The 20063-nt window shown below is 48.5% G+C and overlaps 1 protein-coding gene across 1 annotated transcript in view; it reads right to left on the bottom strand.

Annotated features, from left to right (window-relative positions):
• fras1 (Fraser extracellular matrix complex subunit 1) overlaps nucleotides 1-20063 on the bottom strand; it is a 71920-nt gene that overhangs the window by 26519 nt on the left and 25338 nt on the right. Inside the window, exons 3-14 of the mRNA XM_067228524.1 lie at nucleotides 12603-12710; nucleotides 11460-11552; nucleotides 10538-10697; nucleotides 8495-8628; nucleotides 8330-8413; nucleotides 6632-6733; nucleotides 6111-6302; nucleotides 5101-5181; nucleotides 4550-4582; nucleotides 3951-4098; nucleotides 1808-1951; nucleotides 880-1014 (exon numbers count right to left, since the gene is read on the bottom strand). Coding sequence (XP_067084625.1) covers nucleotides 880-1014; nucleotides 1808-1951; nucleotides 3951-4098; nucleotides 4550-4582; nucleotides 5101-5181; nucleotides 6111-6302; nucleotides 6632-6733; nucleotides 8330-8413; nucleotides 8495-8628; nucleotides 10538-10697; nucleotides 11460-11552; nucleotides 12603-12710 — 1414 coding nt within the window. The remainder of the gene's footprint in view (nucleotides 1-879; nucleotides 1015-1807; nucleotides 1952-3950; nucleotides 4099-4549; nucleotides 4583-5100; nucleotides 5182-6110; nucleotides 6303-6631; nucleotides 6734-8329; nucleotides 8414-8494; nucleotides 8629-10537; nucleotides 10698-11459; nucleotides 11553-12602; nucleotides 12711-20063) is intronic.

Here is a 20063-nt window from a genome sequence, read left to right as displayed (position 1 = left end):
ACAAAATATTCTTGGTAATTAATTCATCCCAAACAAAGGAAACAATAATCTGTCCATCAGAAGCACTTTCAGTCTACAGCTCTCTGCTCCAGAGGGCTGTCCTTCACAAGATCAGCCCTCCTGATAGGCTGTCCTTCACAAGATCAGCCCTCCTGATAGGCTGGGACAGCAGGGAAGCAGCAGAAGCACATAGAGGATGGAGAGAGGATAGATAGAGAATAGATAGAGGATAGAGGATAGCGGATAGATAGAGTATAGATAGAGGATAGATAGAGAATAGATAGAGCATAGATAGAGGATAGATAGAGGATAGCGGATAGATAGAGTATAGATAGAGGATAGATAGAGGATAGATAGAGGATAGATAGATGATAGACAGAGGTGCATATATAGAACAGATAGAGGGTAGATAGAGGATAGATAGAGGGTAGATAGATGATAGACAGAGGTGCATATATGGGAGTCAGATGGCTGAGCGGTGAGGGAATCGGGCTAGTAATCCGAAGGTTGCCAGTTCGATTCCCGGTCATGCCAACTGACGTTGTGTCCTTGGGCAAGGCACTTCACCCTACTTACCTCGGGGGAATGTCCCTGTACTTACTGTAAGTCGCTCTGGATAAGAGCGTCTGCTAAATGACTAAATGTAATATATAGAACAGATAGAGGGTAGATAGAGGATAGATAGAGGATAGATAGATGATAGACAGAGGTGCATATATAGAACAGATAGAGGGTAGATAGAGGATAGATAGAGGATAGATAGAGGATAGATGATAGACAGAGGTGCAGATATAGAACAGATAGAGGATAGAGGATAGATAGAGGATAGATAGATGATAGACAGAGGTGCAGATATAGAACAGATAGATGGTTACTTACGCAGGCAGCGTGTGTGGTCCCGGTACAAGCCTGGCTCACAGGTGTTCACACACTGCCTGCTGCTCAGCACAGACGACCCCCCACAGCTGCTGCACTCAAAGCTGCTCTCACAGGTGGCGCAGGAAGACTGGCAGGCTGGGGAGAGGCAGAGAGAAAGGAAGAGTGATATAGATAAAGAGATAGAGAGAGAGATGGAGGGGTAACATTAGAAGGTGAGAGAAAGGCAGGGAGGATGGCAGAGAGGCGGGGGGAGATAAACAGGAGGGGGAGAGAGTCCAGCAGTCTACAGCAGCTGGGAGATCTCTCACAGCCTCCCTTCATCACCACCTCTCACCTTCCACATAAACACTCGCCAACATACACATCCCACTGCACTCACCCTACAACACTAAAGTCCTAAACAGTAAAAAAAGATTAAATAAAATCTAAAGCTATACAGTATGTCCATGAATCTGGGACAACTGCCTCCCCCACCTAACTTACATACGTTATTCTAGACTGTTCCTCCTCTGACGCTGAGAGGGGCGACCTCCGGGACAAACCGTCCAGCACACAGTCATTCCATTATCATTCTGGAACATTCCACTCCTCAGGGGAAAGGATTAGCCTGCCTGTCAAGTGATGCCTTCATCCCCTGTCTCACTGTGTGTGTGTATGTGTGTGTGTGTGTGTGTGTGTGTGAGTGAGGTGTATATGAGGTGTGTGTGTCTAGAGATTCCTACATTTGAGCTCCAGGACTTTGGCCCTGTTATGACATGCTGTCACTAACAGGGTCTGCAGGCTCTCTCATGCTGTCTTTCAATCGCTCTCCCTCTCTCCTCCCCCCGTGCTGCTGTGTGTGTGTGTGTGTGTGTGTGTGTGTGTGTGTGGGGTGGTGGTGTTGTGTGTGTGGGGTGGTGGTGTTGTGTGTGTGGGGTGGTGGTGGTACCTGCACACCCCCTGCCCAGGGCATGGTAGCGGGGGGGGCAGGACAGGAGACAGCGGCCATGCAGCAGCAGGGCTGAGGGGTCACGACACACCTCACACTGCTCTGCACTCCCCGAGCACACCAGGCAGTCCTCATGACACCGCTCTGTAACACACACACACACACAGGCACACACACACAAACACAGGCACACACACACAAACACAGGCACACACACACACACACAGGCACACACACACAAACACAGGCACACACACATTCAAATTATATAAACAGTGTCAGGCATAATATTGCAGTGAAATACACATTCATTATCAGCAGGTATTTGCTGTATGAAAACCAGGGCTAGCAGAGAGAAAGTCTGTCTAACAATAATGGAATGTAAATGTTGCTATCTGAATGCACCATAATTGTCATTTCGGTATTCAATAAATAAAAGCTTGATTTATAAATAAATTGGATGGATTGGTCTGGACTGGCAGACCAACTGTAGACCTGTAGATGAAGAAGGAGAAGAAGAAAGGAAGATAGGAGAGGAGAAAGATAGGAAAGAAGGCAGATAGAAGGAGAGGAAAGATAGAAGGAGAGGAGAGAAGGAGAGGAGGAGAGAAAAGGAAGAGAGAAAGATGGAAGCAGGAGTTGGTACAGTGTGTGTGAGAGAGAGAGAGAAGAGGGGAGATGTAGTGTGTTCTCCTGCTCCACAACCCCCAGACTCTCCCTGCTCCACAACCCCCAGACTCTCCCTGCTCCACAACCCCCAGACGCTGCTGGGAACTTCCTGGGACGGTTGTGTGACTGATGAGGTTCCCTGATCAGCCAGGCTGATATACTACTGTAGTACGCTCTGGTGAATTAACTGTGTCTCCAGTCGTGAAATGAAGATCCTGCCACAGTTGAGTGGGGATTTGAATTGATCTAACTAACTATCTAGCTAACTAGATAGCTAATGCTAGCAGGAGTTTAGCTAAGACTAGCTCAAAATCTTTTCTTGGCCAAGTAAGGGACGTTTATTTGATACTTCTGTCTCCAACAAAAGCACACCATCCAAACAGCCTCTAAAGACATACTGCTCTGTTTTCACACACAACTACTGGGGGCAGAAAACCCACTTAACCAGAAACCGAGGGAAAGGTTGGTCAGGGCGGTGTGTGTGTGTGTGTGTAGATATGCATGTTATTGGAGATGTAGACACAAACAAATGGGTGTGTTTGAGTGCATATGCATGGACACACACTCTCATCCCCTGATGCACACTGACAGCATGTAAACAACAAGCCCTTCAACAGTCATGTACACGGCCGCTACACAGCAGTTCACACACAACAAAACAACCTACACACACACTCAGGTGCACAGCCAGTACACAGGGAGGGAGGGAGGCACAGGCCGTACACAGGGAGGCAAGGAGGCACAGCCAGTACACAGGGAGGGAGGGAGGCACAGCCAGTACACAGGGAGGGAGGGAGGCACAGGCAGTACACAGGGAGGGAGGCACAGCCAGTACACAGGGAGGGAGGGAGGCACAGCCAGTACACAGGGAGGGAGGGAGGCACAGCCAGTACACAGGGAGGGAGGGAGGCACAGCCAGTACACAGGGAGGGAGGGAGGCACAGCCAGTACACAGGGAGGGAGGGAGGCACAGGCAGTACACAGGGAGGGAGGGAGGGAGGCACAGCCAGTACACAGGGAGGGAGGGAGGCACAGCCAGCACACAGGGAGGGAGGGAGGCACAGCCAGTACACAGGGAGGGAGGGAGTAAGCTCATGTTTCTCTCAGGTTAGCTCCTGCTCTGTTAAATGTTTATTTGACGTTTCCTTCTTTCCTCACATCTCTTCCTTGATATGTTGTCTAACCTCATCCTACTACTGCCTGTTAGTCTGCGCTTCCTATCTCACTCTCTCCATCTCCCTCCCTCCTCCTCCAACTGTCTCTCCCTCGGAGCCTTAGAGAATGAAGGATTATTCCTACAGAAATATTCATTGATGAGTAAAAAGATAGATTATTCTTTAGAAATATAAATGCAGGAGGGCCCCTGGTAACCAGGAATTGAGGCATCAATATCGGTGCCAAGGAGAAAAAAGGAGATTGATGAGACAAAATATGAGTGCAGGGGGATGTCATGAGGACTGCAGGCGTGTGTTACCATGGCTACACTCGGGGCAGCACCGCCCCTCTCTGGGGACTGTCAGGGTGCCGGGGGGGCAGGAGGGGCAGGAGGGCCGGTAGCAGGTGACCCTGCCCTCTCGACACTCACACTCCCTGCAAGGACCGTCACTCCACCGCTCTGAGCCCTAGAGACAGGAGAGAGACAGAGAAATAGAGAGAGACAGAGAGACAGAGAGAGAGAGAGAGAGAGAGAGAGAGAGAGAGAGAGAGAGAGAGAGAGAGAGAGACGAAGAGAGACAGAGAGAGAGAGAGTGAGACAGAGAGAGACAGAGAGAGAGAGAGTGAGACAGAGAGAGACAGAGAGAGACAGAGAGAGAGAGAGACAGAGAGAGAGAGACAGAGAGAGAGAGAGAGAGACAGACAGAGAGAGACAGAGAGACAGAGAGAGAGAGAGAGAGAGAGAGAGTGAGACAGAGAGAGAGAGAGAGAGAGTGAGACAGAGAGAGAGAGAGAGAGAGAGAGAGAGAGAGAGAGAGAGAGAGAGAGAGAGAGAGAGAGAGAGAGAGAGAGAGACACTGCACGTTACACTAACCCTCCAGATCTACAGACACCTTGCATGACATGTCTAGTGCTCACCGCTAAGAGCTTGGGGCCTCTGGACCGCTGCTCCTGCAAGAAACACACACACGTTACATGTGTTACACGTGTTACACGTGTTCAACATGCTGGCTCTGGACGGATGGCGTGATTACAGACATCAGAGCTGGTCCTGCCTAACAGCACACACACTGATGCAAACAGACACATACTTGAAGGTGCCAACAGTAAAAGCAGAGTCTCATAGTGTCTCTGTGTCTATTTAAAGTAAAAAATAATAAATATGATGTGTGCAACTGTTATTTTACTTCAGTGGTATTGTCATCGGATGTACCCCGTGTTTACCACTGTTAGGGTTAGCCTAACCCTAACCACTGATAACTGTAACTCCAGCTAGGTATGTTTTCAAACACAGACATGAGACCTGGGTCAGGAACATTCATCAGTTCCTTTAGGTTGAAAAACATGTTTGAAGGTTTACAATAAATCAAGTAGATAGGGAAGAAGAATGCATGTGTGTTGCTCTGTTGTGACAGAGTACAATAATTCTAAATATGAGATAAGGAACATGTTGTGTTTGTGAACCATACCTCCTGAGGGCGGCCGCAGGATGCGGAGCTGGAGGAACACTCTGGACAGCACTGCCCTGGAACCTGCACCACAACTTCTCCCTGATCCCAAACAAGATCAAACACGTTGAGCTCTTCATTGCTCTACCTCTCTTATCTCTCTCTCTCTCTAATCCTTTTCTCTCCCCAATATCCTCTCTTCCTTCTCTCTCTTCACCTCCCTCCACATCAAAAGTTTAAGGGAATTATTCAATAATCGCTTCACATCCAGAGCAAACGTTTAATGACAAGAGATTGTCAATTACAATCTAGACCCAATCTATTCCACCAGACCTCTGTCACTACACCATCGACCTTCAGGGAGAAGCGGGTTCTTTCCTGTGTGACCTTGGTGTGCTCCTGCCCCTCTGGGTGTTAACACGGTTAAACACAGACCACTTAACGTGCAGACGAACAACCTCACTGTAGACGCTCAGAAGCAGTCAACAGGGTGGGAGACTGGCAGGGTTAGGGTTAGATCATGATGGTTCATGTGTTCATGATTGTTCATGTGTGGAGTTCTTGTGAACCATGACACATGCTTTATAGAATCAGACTGCTGGCTGTTGACTCGGAAGCTTGACCTTGTCAGCTGGGTTGGAACAAGGCCAAATGTGCTACTTATCGCTAATGAACACTTAACTGGGGCGCAATTATATTACACGATGATTTATGTGGGATTATTATAGCATGACAGGAATATAAAAGGTTATTGTATTTCTGCTTAACAAAAAAACACATGCTGTCATGGAGTAAGCTGGTTCCCGTGCTGTGGAGGGATCTGAACATCTGACTCATCAGGCTGACTGGTGCCTGGCGGTGCTCAGTCACTGCCGACAGTCACACTAAAACACAGATCTCTGTATTTGTTTTCTTGCCCTAAAAAACTTCTGAACCCTGACTGGCTCTTACTCTGTATCTAGGCCATATAGCGCTGAGCGATAGTAAACATGTCTTGTGATTAAAGAGTCAGCCTTGAGGGATGTGCGTACCTGCGGACAGTTCACCTGAGCGCACTGGGCCTGCTGGCAGAGCACCTGCCCACGCTCACACGAGCAGAACTCACACCCCGCCCCCTTCCACATGTCACCGTGGTAACGGACCACGCCTTTGTATAGACAGCTTCCCTTGGCGACGGCACACTCATCACAGCAACGGCCCGCCCTCTTCACCTTGGTCTGGCCCTGCAAGGGATTATGGGTAGGTACAGTGGAGGGATGGTAAGACGATGATGACAACTGTGAGAGTGAATCTATTCTGTATATTTAGTCATTTAGCAGTCATTTAGCAGCAAGGCACTTCACCCTACTTGCCTCGGGGGGAATGTCCTTGTACTTACTGTAAGTCGCTCTGGATAAGAGCGTCTGCTAAATGTATATATATATATATACAGTGTGTGTATGTGTGTATATACAGTGTGTGTATATAAATATATATAGGCAGTGTGACAGGAAAGGCAGGGGAAGAGCTGTAGCAAAGGGACTGTGTTAAGGCTTGTTTTTTATCTACTGACCTTCTCACAAGTGACGGGAGGGCAGGTGAGAGTGTGGCAGCGAGACTGGCCGCGCTCACATGCACACGTAGTACAGCTGTTCTTCTGCCAATGTTCACCGTGCTGCAGACAAACACGGGTCAGGAAACACAGGTCAGGAAACACAGGGCAGGAAACACAGGTCAGGAAACGCGGTCAGGAAACACAGGTCAGGAAACGCGGTCAGGAAACACAGGTCAGGAAACGCGGTCAGGAAACACAGGTCAGGAAACACAGGGCAGGAAACACAGGTCAGGAAACGCGGTCAGGAAACACAGGTCAGGAAACGCGGTCAGGAAACACAGGTCAGGAAACGCGGTCAGGAAACACAGGTCAGGAAACACAGGGCAGAAACATAAATAGTGTGCTCATTCTACATTGTCTTTTACTATACAATAGAAACACGATTGTTCTACGAACTTTCTATATCTCTTTCACCAACACAAATCAATCAAATATTGTTTTGTGCACACCAGCATGGTTAGGCACTATGGGCTCACACAGTGTGTGATGAGGATCCCTGAGAGGCTGTGGTGATGCTGCGAGCCTTCACTGCTCTGCTCCTTTGCACAGAGCTAACACAGCCTCTTAAAGCACATGACAGTTACAGAAAACCCCCGAGCGAAACATTCAGGAGTCTGAATCTACGCTTTGCCGCGCAGGGAAGACAGCCTGACTCGCTTCAAACTAACTTCAGCTGTTCCGTGTGCAAACTGGGATCTTGTGAGCGTTGTGTCACCAGGTTAGCTAATGCGCATAAAATGAAGGGGAAATAATTCATAATATTTTATAAATAACAAATGTCACGTTGACTTCCCATGCAGTTACCATGGGAATGAAACATCCATTAAACATCGTACAGAGTGTGTATGTACACACATACGTGTGTGTGATAACACACACATTAGACAGAATGAACTGCTCCAATGATCAAGAGAAGGCAGTGGGTGAGGGAGTGTGTGAACACCTCCTCCTCGTACAGAGAGAGGGAGAGACAGGGAGAAAGAGAGGTAGAGAGAGAGGGAGAGAGAGGGAGAGAGAGGGAGAGAGAGGGAGAAAGAGAGGTAGAGAGAGAGGGAGAGAGAGGGAGAGAGAGAGGTAGAGAGAAAGGGAGGGAGAGAGAGGTAGAGAGAGAGGGAGAGAGGGAGAGGGAGAGAGAGGGAGAGAGAGGGAGAGAGGGAGAAAGGGAGAGAGAGGGAGAGAGGGAGAGAAATGGAGGGAGAGGGAGAGAGAGGGAGAAAGGGAGAGAGAGAGGGAGAAAGGGAGAGAGAGAGAGAGAGGGATGGAGAGAGAGGGAGTGAGTGAGTGAGTGAGAGGATGTGGGCAAGAGAAAACACAAAAGTAGTGAAAGAGAAAGGAATGGAGAGAGAGGGACCTGGAAGGCAGTGTGACTCATGTGGATGTGGATGTGTAGACCGAGAACCTGCTGTCCGTTTGTTGAAACCCTGCTGAGCTGAGGTACCCCTTCCTAATCTCACCTAGCTGCCTGCCTCTCTCCCACACACACACACACACACACACAAGCAAACACCCACACACAAAACACAAAAGCTACAGAGGTCAGCTACGTAGCTAGCCTTAAGTACGGGTACATGCTTCCACCCTCCCAGTGGCCAGACTGATTCCAGACTGTCTGGTTCCAGACTACCTGGTTCTAGAGCGTTCCTGGTTCCTGCATACCTGGTACTGTTTCCCAGCAGACAGGCAGGGGTCGGCCTCACATTGGGGACAGCAGCTCCCTGGCTGGATCACCAGGTTCTCCTGCTGTCAACACACACACCACACATTAGGGGGAGGGGGGTTTGTATGTGTGAGTGTGTGAGTGTGAGAGAGAGAGAGACTCACCGAAGAGCAGACGACAGGCTGACACTCTGCTGTGGAGCATTCTGCCTGTCCGTCTCTGCAGACACAGCGGGAGCAGGGCCCCACCGTCCACTCCTCTCCTGACCTGTAGTCCCCCCCCTCCCAGGAGCAGGACGCTGCTCACACACACACACACACAGTGCAGAGGCTGAGTGTGTAAGCAGTGTTGTGAGTGTGTAAGCAGTGTTGTGAGTGTGTAAGCAGTGTTGTGAGTGTGTGAGCAGTGTTGTGAGTGTGTGAGCAGTGTTGTGAGTGTGTAAGCAGTGTTGTGAGTGTGTAAGCAGTGTTGTGTGTGAGCAGTGTTGTGAGTGTGTGAGCAGTGTTGTGAGTGTGTGAGCAGTGTTGTGAGTGTGTAAGCAGTGTTGTGAGTGTGTGAGCAGTGTTGTGAGGGTGTGAGCAGTGTTGTGAGTGTGTAAGCAGTGTTGTGAGTGTGTGAGCAGTGTTGTGAGGGTGTGAGCAGTGTTGTGAGGGTGTGAGCAGTGTTGTGTGTGAGCAGTGTTGTGAGTGTGTAAGCAGTGTTGTGAGTGTGTGAGCAGTGTTGTGAGGGTGTGAGCAGTGTTGTGTGTGAGCAGTGTTGTGAGGGTGTGAGCAGTGTTGTGAGGGTGTGAGCAGTGTTGTGTGTGAGCAGTGTTGTGAGGGTGTGAGCAGTGTTGTGAGGGTGTGAGCAGTGTTGTGTGTGAGCAGTGTTGTGAGTGTGTAAGCAGTGTTGTGAGGGTGTGAGCAGTGTTGTGAGTGTGTAAGCAGTGTTGTGAGTGTGTGAGCAGTGTTGTGAGGGTGTGAGCAGTGTTGTGAGGGTGTGAGCAGTGTTGTGAGTGTGTGAGCAGTGTTGTGAGTGTGTAAGCAGTGTTGTGAGTGTGTGAGCAGTGTTGTGAGGGTGTGAGCAGTGTTGTGTGATGTCGATGCTCGGGGTGGTCCCCAGGCTGCAGGCTGCCAGGTTCTCTCACTGCATCTGTTACTGAGGCTCAGAGAAACCTGGCTACAACACTTGGTTTTATAGACCAGGGAGCTACAACACACAAAGGAGACCCAAGGATAGAAGATGATGCCAGTTGAAATGTTAACTTTTTCTTGCTCATGCAGGACCAACTCATGTTTACCAGATGAACATGAGCTTGTGTCACCTGATGCCTCAGAAGCAACAGCTCAAACAGACTTGAGGTGAAACTTCAGGCCTGACTGGGGCAGGGAGCTGAGGAGGGAGTAAGGACGAGATAGCAGAGAGCAGCGCTAGCAGTCAGCGCTCATTAACACGCCTGATAAATGAGTTGATTCAGAATGTGGATGAAAGTCAGGGGATTCTGAATTAAATGTATCCAAGCAAGGGATTTTGTGATGTGGACTTTTCTTACTGAGCAATTAATTATAAGGAGTTGGAGACATTCCTTTTCTGAAGCAACCGACTCCTTCAAGTTGATCAAGGCCTTCTGAGACCAGACAGTATTTTAAATCACTCATTCTGTTAAATCATGAATCCTGTCCTTCATGATCACTAGCTTCCAGGCAAGGCTGCTCTGCTTAACAGAGTCTTCCTGATAGACCCCCAGGCTAGATGACCCCCAGGCTGGATGACCCCCAGGCTAGATGACCCCCAGGCTGGATGACCCCCAGGCTAGATGACCCCCAGGCTAGATGACCCCCAGGCTGGATGACCCCCAGGCTGGATGACCCCCAGGCTGGATGACCCCCAGGCTAGATGACCCCCAGGCTAGATGACCCCCAGGCTGGATGACCCCCAGGCTAGATGACCCCCAGGCTGGATGACCCCCAGGCTAGATGACCCCCAGGCTAGATGACCCCCAGGCTAGATGACCCCCAGGCTGGATGACCCCCAGGCTGGATGACCCCCAGGCTAGATGACCCCCAGGCTAGATGACCCCCAGGCTAGATGACCCCCAGGCTGGATGACCCCCAGGCTAGATGACCCCCAGGCTGGTAGACCCCCAGGCTGGATGACCCCCAGGCTAGATGACCCCCAGGCTGGTAGACCCCCAGGCTGGTAGACCCCCAGGCTAGCTAGGTACTCACCCCCATGCGGGGCACACTTGGGGCAGCACTCTCCAGCAGGAGTGAAGGGGCTCTGGCCAGCTAGGCAGCTGAGAGGAGGGCAGGGAGGCGGCGAGCAGGACACCCTCCCCAGGGAGCACACGCACACAGAGCACAGGGAGACGCTCCACTGGCTGCCATCCTGAGGAGGAGAGGAAACAGCAGGATGAGAAAACAAGGGCGAGGTGAGGGGTTAGGGGTATTAAAAGGGAGGGATTGAGCAAATGTAATAGAGAAAATTATGGTATGGTTGAGAGAGAGAGAGAGGGAGAGGGAGAGGGAGAGGGAGAGGGAGAGAGAGAGAGAGAGAGAGAGAGAGAGAGAGAGAGAGAGAGAGAGAGAGACAGAGAGAGAAAAATCAGAAAATACATAATAATAGTGATGGAGAAGGGGAGAGAGAAATGAAACAAGATAAACGACGGAATGTTAAGAATCAATTCAGCACTTTCTCTCGGTCAGGCTTCAGAGGCTCCCTCACTCCCCACCTCGGAAGTCCCCCTGGTTCCATCCAGAGCCTCCCTGCCCAGCTCCTCACTCCTTCCCTCTAGATAACTGCACCAAAAAAAGCTTTCGCTTTCTCCAGCTCGGGGCAATCTCCAAAAAGCCTGGTGTGACAGAGTGCTCTTGCAGCAACCACTTGAGTTGGGAAGAGACACCGATGGAATCCCAAACCAAGCCAAAGTATCTTGTTAAGCTGGTAAAGACACCGCAAACAAGATGTCTGCCAAGCTGACTCTCTTTCTCTCTCTCCCTTTCTCACTCCCTCTTTCTCTCTTTGAGTGGGTGCTAAACAGGACGCCAACAAGCAAACGATTGTGCGTCAGTAGAGGAGATGAGAGGGGGGAGGAGGGAGGCTGAAACTCTTTGCTGTGGTACTCGACCGTGTCCTGTGTCATTAACTTACCCCATAAACGTCTCCTTCATGCTGACACGCCCCGGGGGACGGGGCCAGGCACTCCGGACAGCAGCGACTGGGAGGGATGCGCAGCTTCTCTCCCTGAGACACACACAGAATACAGCATGAGCCTCTCCTGTCAGCACATACAGCATGAGCCTCTCTGTCAGCACGACTCAGGATGGGCTGTGGAAGCAGCTGTGTGGTGGAAACATCTGAACTGACAAACTAGTCCTCACGGGGAGGCATTGACCTGTGGTGTAGAGAGTCAGGACAGGGGCGGTGATTCTACAGTAGATGGAGGGGCTGGTTTAAGGTAGTGTTGGTAGGGTGCCAAGCAACGTTTTTGTTTTGTTGGGCATCATTCAGTGAGAGGACATACAGGGCCTGTCTTCTAAAAGAGGATGCATGTCGCTTGCATGTTAAAGGGACAGTTCACCCCAAAATCAGAAAGACACATTTTTCCTCTTACCTGTAGTGCTATTTAACCACCTAGTGTTTTGGTGGGAGATGCTGAGCACTGGAGATATTGGATGTAAATGTTTGGCTTCTATCAAATATAATGGAACTAGATGACACAGTGTGTGAACTGTCCCTTTAAGTATAAAATTATAAATAAAATATTCAATTTGCTATCTCTCTAAAATAGAAAAAATAAAAATAAAAACAATGTTAATTCTTAGAAAGTTCCAGTGGGAATGAGCAGCCATGTTTACGGGTGCTTCATCCAGACACTGAGTCACATGCTTTGGTGAGCATGATGTCTCATTTTAATTAGCGTTCGATTGCTAGTCAGCGGAGCGGAATTCATTAGACATTGATTGTTGTCTAAGCTAAGGGTGGAGATTTGATGAGATGCCATCGCAGGTAGTCTGGAGCTAAATAATTCTGAAATAGGAGGTGGTAGGGACTGCATGAAAGTAAGAACTATAAAACAACACCAGACGTTCTTTCAGGTACGTTTCCTAAATGGCTTCTTGTTTGGAAATTGGTTCTGAACTTAGTGCTTGGAAGCAAACTATTAAAACAAACTATTAAAACAAACTATTAAAACAAACTAGAAAATCACACTTTGGAAGCACCAAACCTGTTGGAGAGGAATTTACAACATGAGTCAGTTACTGTGGATGAAATGGTGTGAAAGCGTCTGACCCGTTTGAAGTCACATTGGGGGTTTGGGCAGCGGGCCGGTGTGCACACGGCCACATCTCCATAGCAACTGCACTCCTCGCAGGACTGAGGTCTCCATGTTGAGTTGTTCTGCACGGCAGGGAAACAAGGTGGACAGGAAGTCAGGAATTGACAAGCAAACCATGATACACGTACAAACCATGATACAAGTATAGACCCACAGACACTGAGAAACTCTCTAACCACTGATTCGGGCAACACAGGACAGCAATCACTGCCAGTAAATACTGTTATATATGCATTTGTGCCAGCAGGAGCACTCAATAACTTATTCAGCATTTACATTCCAAATATCTGGTGTCACCATTCTCTGTACTGTGCTACCCAAACAGGTCCAGAACACACACAAGTAGACACTGGTGTTTGAAATGAACAACCAGAATGGTGAGGCTTGTCTCGATATCAAACGCTGTTTATTTTCTGTTGGACCTCTCACCCTACCCTCTCACACACACACACTACCTCCCCCTCACTCTACCCCCTCACACACACACTACCTCCGCCTCACCCTACCCCCTCACACACACACTACCTCCCACTCACCCTACCCCATCACACACACACTACCTCCCCCTCACCCTACCCCCTCACACACACACTACCTCCCCCTCACCCTACCCCCTCACACACACACTACCTCCCCCTCACCCTACCTCCTCACACACACACACAGACCCCCAGCTCTATCAGAAGGCTCCAAACAGACGGTCTATGTAGTTCTTTATATAAACAAGAGGCCAAAAAATCGATATCTGTATTAAACACACTTAGTAACAATGCTCCAAAAGTCCATGTTGCGCTATAACCCACCACTTGCCTGCAAAGTGTCGAGGGATATTAGTCATCTACAAATTTCCCCTGAAGCCCGATCTAAATCAATAATCATATCCTTATCCCAAAATATATTACCTAGCAGCCCATTAATTGGATTTAGCTGGGTGATAAATCCCCTGTCAGTGTCAGCACGGCCACAGCCGGGCGTCCAGAGGAGCCAGACGGCAGCATCCTGCTGTCACACATTCTGAGAAGACATCTTCATGTTCAGGGGCCCTCAGCCCAACCTCACGCCCCAGGCTTCACCTCAGAGAGCCTCAGCCCAACCTCACGCCCCAGGCTTCACCTCAGGGGCCCTCAGCCCAACCTCACGCCCCAGGCTTCACCTCAGGTGCCCCCAGAGCCCAACCTCACGCCCCAGGCTTCACCTCAGAGAGCCTCAGCCCAACCTCACGCCCCAGGCTTCACCTCAGAGAGCCTCAGCCCAACCTCACGCCCCAGGCTTCACCTCAGAGAGCCTCAGCCCAACCTCACGCCCCAGGCTTCACCTCAGAGAGCCTCAGCCCAACCTCACGCCCCAGGCTTCACCTCAGAGAGCCTCAGCCCAACCTCACGCCCCAGGCTTCACCTCAGAGAGCCTCAGCCCAACCTCACGCCCCAGGCTTCACCTCAGGGGCCCTCAGCCCAACCTCACGCCCCAGGCTTCACCTCAGGTGCCCCCAGAGCCCAACCTCACGCCCCAGGCTTCACCTCAGAGAGCCTCAGCCCAACCTCACGCCCCAGGCTTCACCTCAGAGAGCCTCAGCCCAACCTCACGCCCCAGGCTTCACCTCAGGGGCCCTCAGCCCAACCTCACGCCCCAGGCTTCACCTCAGGGGCCCTCAGCCCAACCTCACGCCCCAGGCTTCACCTCAGAGAGCCTCAGCCCAACCTCACGCCCCAGGCTTCACCTCAGGGGCCCTCAGCCCAACCTCACGCCCCAGGCTTCACCTCAGAGAGACGTCCACGAGCAGGCAACACCACGGCTGCTACACAACACTCTGGAACGACCATGGAACATTTGAGCATTGCTGAAGAAACCCCAACCAAACACAGCCTCACTAATCACCAGCTGAGATGGATTGCAAAACTCACACTAAAAATGACCTAAAGTGATGACATGAGGGCCAAATAGCTGCAGGTTGACCACAGAATGGGTACATGGTATAGGTTGTCATTTTGTAATTAGCCGTGGGTTTCCTTTTACAGAAAAACATCTCATCTGTCAACGGCTTGAAGGCAGACATTTCAGAACATCTCAGAGCTTTGCAGAGCTTGCTGAGTGATCGAAAAAATGTTTAGATTCCATCCCAAATTCCAACTCCCAACATCTGTGATGAATAATATACTTTAATACAGGTATCCTCTGCAACATATTCTTACTGTCAGCACCAAAACTGTTCTTCACACAAAAACTGTACTTCACACCAAAACTTGTGTATTCTCTCAAGGAGTCCAGCTAGTTCAGAATAGTATCTACTCCTTACATTGCCCACTCTGCCACAGAATCTTGAGTTTTTAACACAAACATAATTCATATGATTAAATCTACTTGAATAAGTGAGGATGTTCAATGCTCTGGTATACTGTCTGTTGGCCAGCATCCTTGAGGACTGTGGTTGGCTTGCTCAGGCATCAGATGTTGAAATGGTGTGTTGAGAAATCATGAGGGGATGGGGGTTGCTGTGTTGTCCAGGTGTGTGTGTGTGTGTGTGTGTGTGTGTGTGTGTGTGTGTGTGTGTGTGTGTACAGCCCAGGGGCAGTGAGGGGATAATCACCTGAACGGTCCCTCTACCATTCACAGTTTAATTCAATTTCAGACTTCTGTTGAATTCCAATTTCTTTAGGGTCAAAAGTATCTGTTTATGTCTCCACAAGATCCTTAATTATACTAGCAGCGTTACTGCAGTTCTGTAAAGGACAGGGAAACTGTCGTCAATTCAAAACCCTGTGTACTTATTTACTCCCTGAATAGGCTGTAACTGGAAACGACACCAACCTTAACTCTAACCCTAACCTTAACTCTTATTCTGCAGATTTCTACAGGGTGTACATCTCCCATGAAACCTTCCTATAATCTAACCTCCCCTCTGCTCCTAGAGTCCTGACATCTCCCCTCTGCTCCTAGAGTCCTGACATCTACCCTCTGCTCCTAAAGTCCTGACATCTACCCTCTGCTCCTAGAGTCCTGACATCTACCCTCTGCTCCTAGAGTCCTGACATCTCCCCTCTGCTCCTAGAGTCCTGACATCTCCCCTCTGCTCCTAAAGTCCTGACATCTACCCTCTGCTCCTAAAGTCCTGACATCTACCCTCTGCTCCTAGAGTCCTGACATCTACCCTCTGCTCCTAGAGTCCTGACATCTACCCTCTGCTCCTAGAGTCCTGACATCTCCCCTCTGCTCCTAGAGTCCTGACAACAGTAGAAGCTAGCAGCTAGCGCTGCTCCATCTCAGAGTGATCCCCAGGACCTGTCCTATGAGAAGGTCCCCTGTAGCGAGGGGACCGGCTCTTTTGATTAATTGTGTAAGGAGAGCAGGTCTTACTTCACTTACCCTTGGAATGGAAGTTCAGCTCTGTTCTGATTGCTTTAGCAGTCCTGCTACATGTAGCCTAAAGTTAAAGCCATTCTCTGTTTTATAAAATATATGTTGGAAATGTCCACTTAATACACAATACAAATGGGTTCACTTCAAGTGCCTATTCTTCCTGAGGTACATAGGGTACTAGAACCCCGCCATTATCCTAAATGACAGATTTAATTACGTTTAGCACTGGACAAAGGAGAAGAAAAGCTATTTAGGTCGGGAAACAATGCTGTCAGTGTCGCGTGCCTTCTCACCTCTCCTGGAGACGGCTGCCTGGGCGGGCAGCCTGCCAGGTTAGCGAAGCATAATTGAGTTCAGATTGAGCTGGCCCCATTCAGGGATGTCCAAGAACAGGTAGAGACTAAAGCTATTACCAAAGCAAATTTAATCTAGAGATATAATAGCTCCTGTCCCAGACCTCCGCCCCTATAGCCTATAGGACAGCAATTCTCGACCTTTTCCACTTTGCGGCCCACTTGCATAGCAAAAATATCTTTGCGGCCGCCCAACACATCTGTTCACTTAATTTGCGCTTATCACACGTTTAACAACACCAGGAGCCAAACACGGCACATTTCTTTGAGCGATCAAAGAAGACAAAGTGTCCATCAGTGCCACAGTAAGCACACATTCTAAAGAGAGGTAACCGGCGTAACTACCTCAGCCAGGCCAGGTCTAGAACTTCCGGTGAAGTTAGAAACTTGACCTTCAATAACCAGAACAGGTTGTTAACCCTTAGCTATTTCTGTTTTATTAACCCTACACTCAGATTACACAGTTTTTCGCTTTTTTCATCAACTGATAACAGGTCGCCCTCACAGAGATCTCTCCCGTTTCCAGATTTTTGTTAGAAACTGAGAAAGGCATGTTACATTACATTATCCATAGGGAACAAATTAGACAGACCAATTATTTATGTGAGTTAACATTGAACTGGGTTACGCAATATGCGGAAGTGATGCGTGCATAGTGGATTGAAGTGGGCGTTTGCAAGTTAAGGCGGAAATGTCAGTTGGTCTTTCGTCAACATGCCAAGCGTATAACTATTGGCGTTTCGGTCCAGTGTCGGTTCTACATGGGGGGCCTACAGGGGCCGGTGCCCCTGTAAAAATGTCCCTGCCCCCCCCTGTGGCCCCCCCTGAGCTGACTGAATAATAAATCATAATCAATAAATAAAAATTGACGTTGTTTTTCTTCTTCTAGTAGTCATCATGAAACGGGGAAGGGACATTGCAGCCTTTTTTGCCCCAGTAAATAAAAAAGTGAAACATATCAAGGTATAGAGAGAGCTGGAAGAGGGAGAGCCAGAGCCATTTGTGTGATTTTGATGTAAGGTAAAATTAAAGTATTTAATGTTTAAAAATGTTTTTTTATGTGCCCCTCTGATTAAACACTGGCCCCACCTTGCCCCCCCCCCCAAAAAAAATTTGGGTCTAGAACCGCCACTGTTTCAGTCATGATGAATTAAAGCAAAATTTCATTTGAAAATGTGTACGAATTTTTATAATAATTGTCCAACAGTAGGCCTATATATAGATATTAAGATATTTATTCATTCATACTTTAGTTTTAATTGGTTTGGCGGCCCACTTGTATTACCCTAGCGGACCACTAGTGCGCCGCGGCCCACAGGTTGGGAATCGCTGGCCTAGGAACCATAGCTTAGCTGACCAAAGCCGTCTTAATTCCGGTAGTCAGACTGCACCTTAGGTCTCGAGGGCACCGCTGAGACTGAGCTGCATATTTCGTTATATTACATTAGTATTTGATTGCTTCATGCAACTTTAATCACAAGGCATTACGAATTGTCCCCTGGAATAGCAGGCCCGTTCTCCTTTGGATCCGTCAGTATCGCTGTCTTCCTCACAGTCTGCCAGCGCAGACAAAGAGCAACATCTTGTCATTTAAAAACGTGTTCAGAACAATGACACAATACCCGATAGCCTCAGAAGTAAAAAGAGAAATGCGACTTCAAACACAAATCCTTAATGCTGTCTATTATTTCACCAGCTTTTAGAACCCAACTCCTTATCAGTGTTTGACTTCAATGCTGGAAGGAGTAGGCGGCCCACATTCCTCCCTGGAAGCGGGGCGAATGTTCTCGGAAGACAACAGCTGCGTCAGTCCTGAATTCCTTAAGCGCATTCAAATGTATTCGCTCTCTCGCGTTTAATTGCTTTCGCTGCAACTTCCCTCCGATGCCAGCCGAGTGTGATTATATGTTAATTTCTTGCAAGGCAAGCTGTGCGACTGTAGTCTAGCCAGCTGAAGGACAACTAAAACTGCCACTCTGTCTCCCATCACAGTCATATTTAATTAAAGCTACGGCAAACGTTCAAACAATAGCCTAACAATAAGAGATGACTGAGTGTCAACTGTCAACCCAACAAGGGTTGGGCACAGGGCTCACGCATTTGCCATGAGACTTTCAACCATTTATCATGCTCTCATGCAACATCTTGTAGGCCTATTTCTCACGCAGAGAAAGGATAACTTGTCCCGCTATATATAATTAATGGACGAGGCGCAGGCATACTGAGGGACAATGTCTGCCGAGATGATAGTTGTCTCGGGTTATACAGTTAAATGCCACCTAGCCAATCAGACAATCTTGAGCTTTCTGACTGTATTAGGCTGACAAAATAGTCCGCTTTATTCCACAATTGGGTAGCCTAAACTTAAACTATAGCTTATCTGTAAAACGCCACTGATTCCCCTGGCCTTGGCCACCACAGCCAGCGCACAGCAGCTTGGTGACAAGACAAATGACAGGATTCATGCTGGTCCCAGGGTCCATAAATTGCCACCTCCTGCCATAACTGATATGCCTCCTGTAGCCAGATATCAACAGCCCTGTAATGGGTTTTGGCCCGGCCACCAGATGGGCTGGTAGCGAGGGTCCGTCAGAGGGATGGAGTCGTGTAGCGCCGATAAGGAGGCGTTTACCGCGACCGCAGCTGTGCGATTACCATCCTGGCTCGAACACACGGCAAAGATTTGCATATGGTATAGCGAGAAAATGGGTCAGCGGCGCTAATGTATGAAAAGGCCACTCGTATTACTTTCCTCTGAAGTTTAAAGGTCAAATCGGGACATCGATTTTTCTAGCTGGCGGATATTTGCATATAGGGGAGCGTTTCTAGAAGAAGCACGCTGTTCAGACGTCTGTTTTCCTATCCTGGAGCATGCGAGGCGCAAGGAGTATTACTAAAGCTAACGGTAACTGACCTGTTTCTCCAATCTAACATGGTCGAGAATAGTAGATAACAGACCTTACTGTCCCCTCATAAAAATGGTTGACCTTTCGTTTAAACACCAGAGAAACCATACAGTGACAAGACAGTCATATATGCTGAACTAGAAAGAGAGAGAGAGAGTATCTTTGTTAACAGATAGCAAGCTAAGTGGAAAATAAATGGGCTTAGAGAAGGAAAAGCTAACTATTGCTTAATAATTTACTTTCCCTCTTTAGTTCTAATGAAAAACAATGTCAAGACCAGACTATGCTCATCTATGAATCATAAAAACCAGTAGGCTATAACTAAACATAGAGGAATTCTGTATAAAAATGCTATTGAAATAAATGAAATCAGTCTAAATAAGCACAGTTCAAATAATTTGAACATGCCACATTCACTGCAATGAAACTCAGAGGCAGGATAGAAGTCAACGTCAGAATGATTTTAAAAAGTTGATGCCCCCTTTTAAACTCTCTAAACAAAAGATGAATAATTCATTTGAGAAACTTCAACAATGAACCCTTTGAAATAGTAAAACGACCGTTTGCATTTTACCATAGGTACACTCCTGCATTAGGAAGAGATAGTGAACTACCTCAGCACCCAGGAAGCACTTCCCACTCATAGTCTGACCTAACAGTCATGCAGACATGACTGACTGACTAAATAATTCAAGCTGCTTCCATTTAGCAGCAGAAGTCCTGTGAGGTGAAGGCAACAACCCAACTGCCTCTCTGAAACTCTCATCCAGGCAGTCGCTTTCTAAACCACTGCCGTAAGGAT

The sequence above is a fragment of the Osmerus mordax genome, chromosome 24 (genome assembly GCF_038355195.1).
Source record: "Osmerus mordax isolate fOsmMor3 chromosome 24, fOsmMor3.pri, whole genome shotgun sequence".
In the NCBI taxonomy this organism is placed as follows: domain Eukaryota; kingdom Metazoa; phylum Chordata; class Actinopteri; order Osmeriformes; family Osmeridae; genus Osmerus; species Osmerus mordax.
This window is presented reverse-complemented; position numbering and strand designations above follow the sequence as displayed.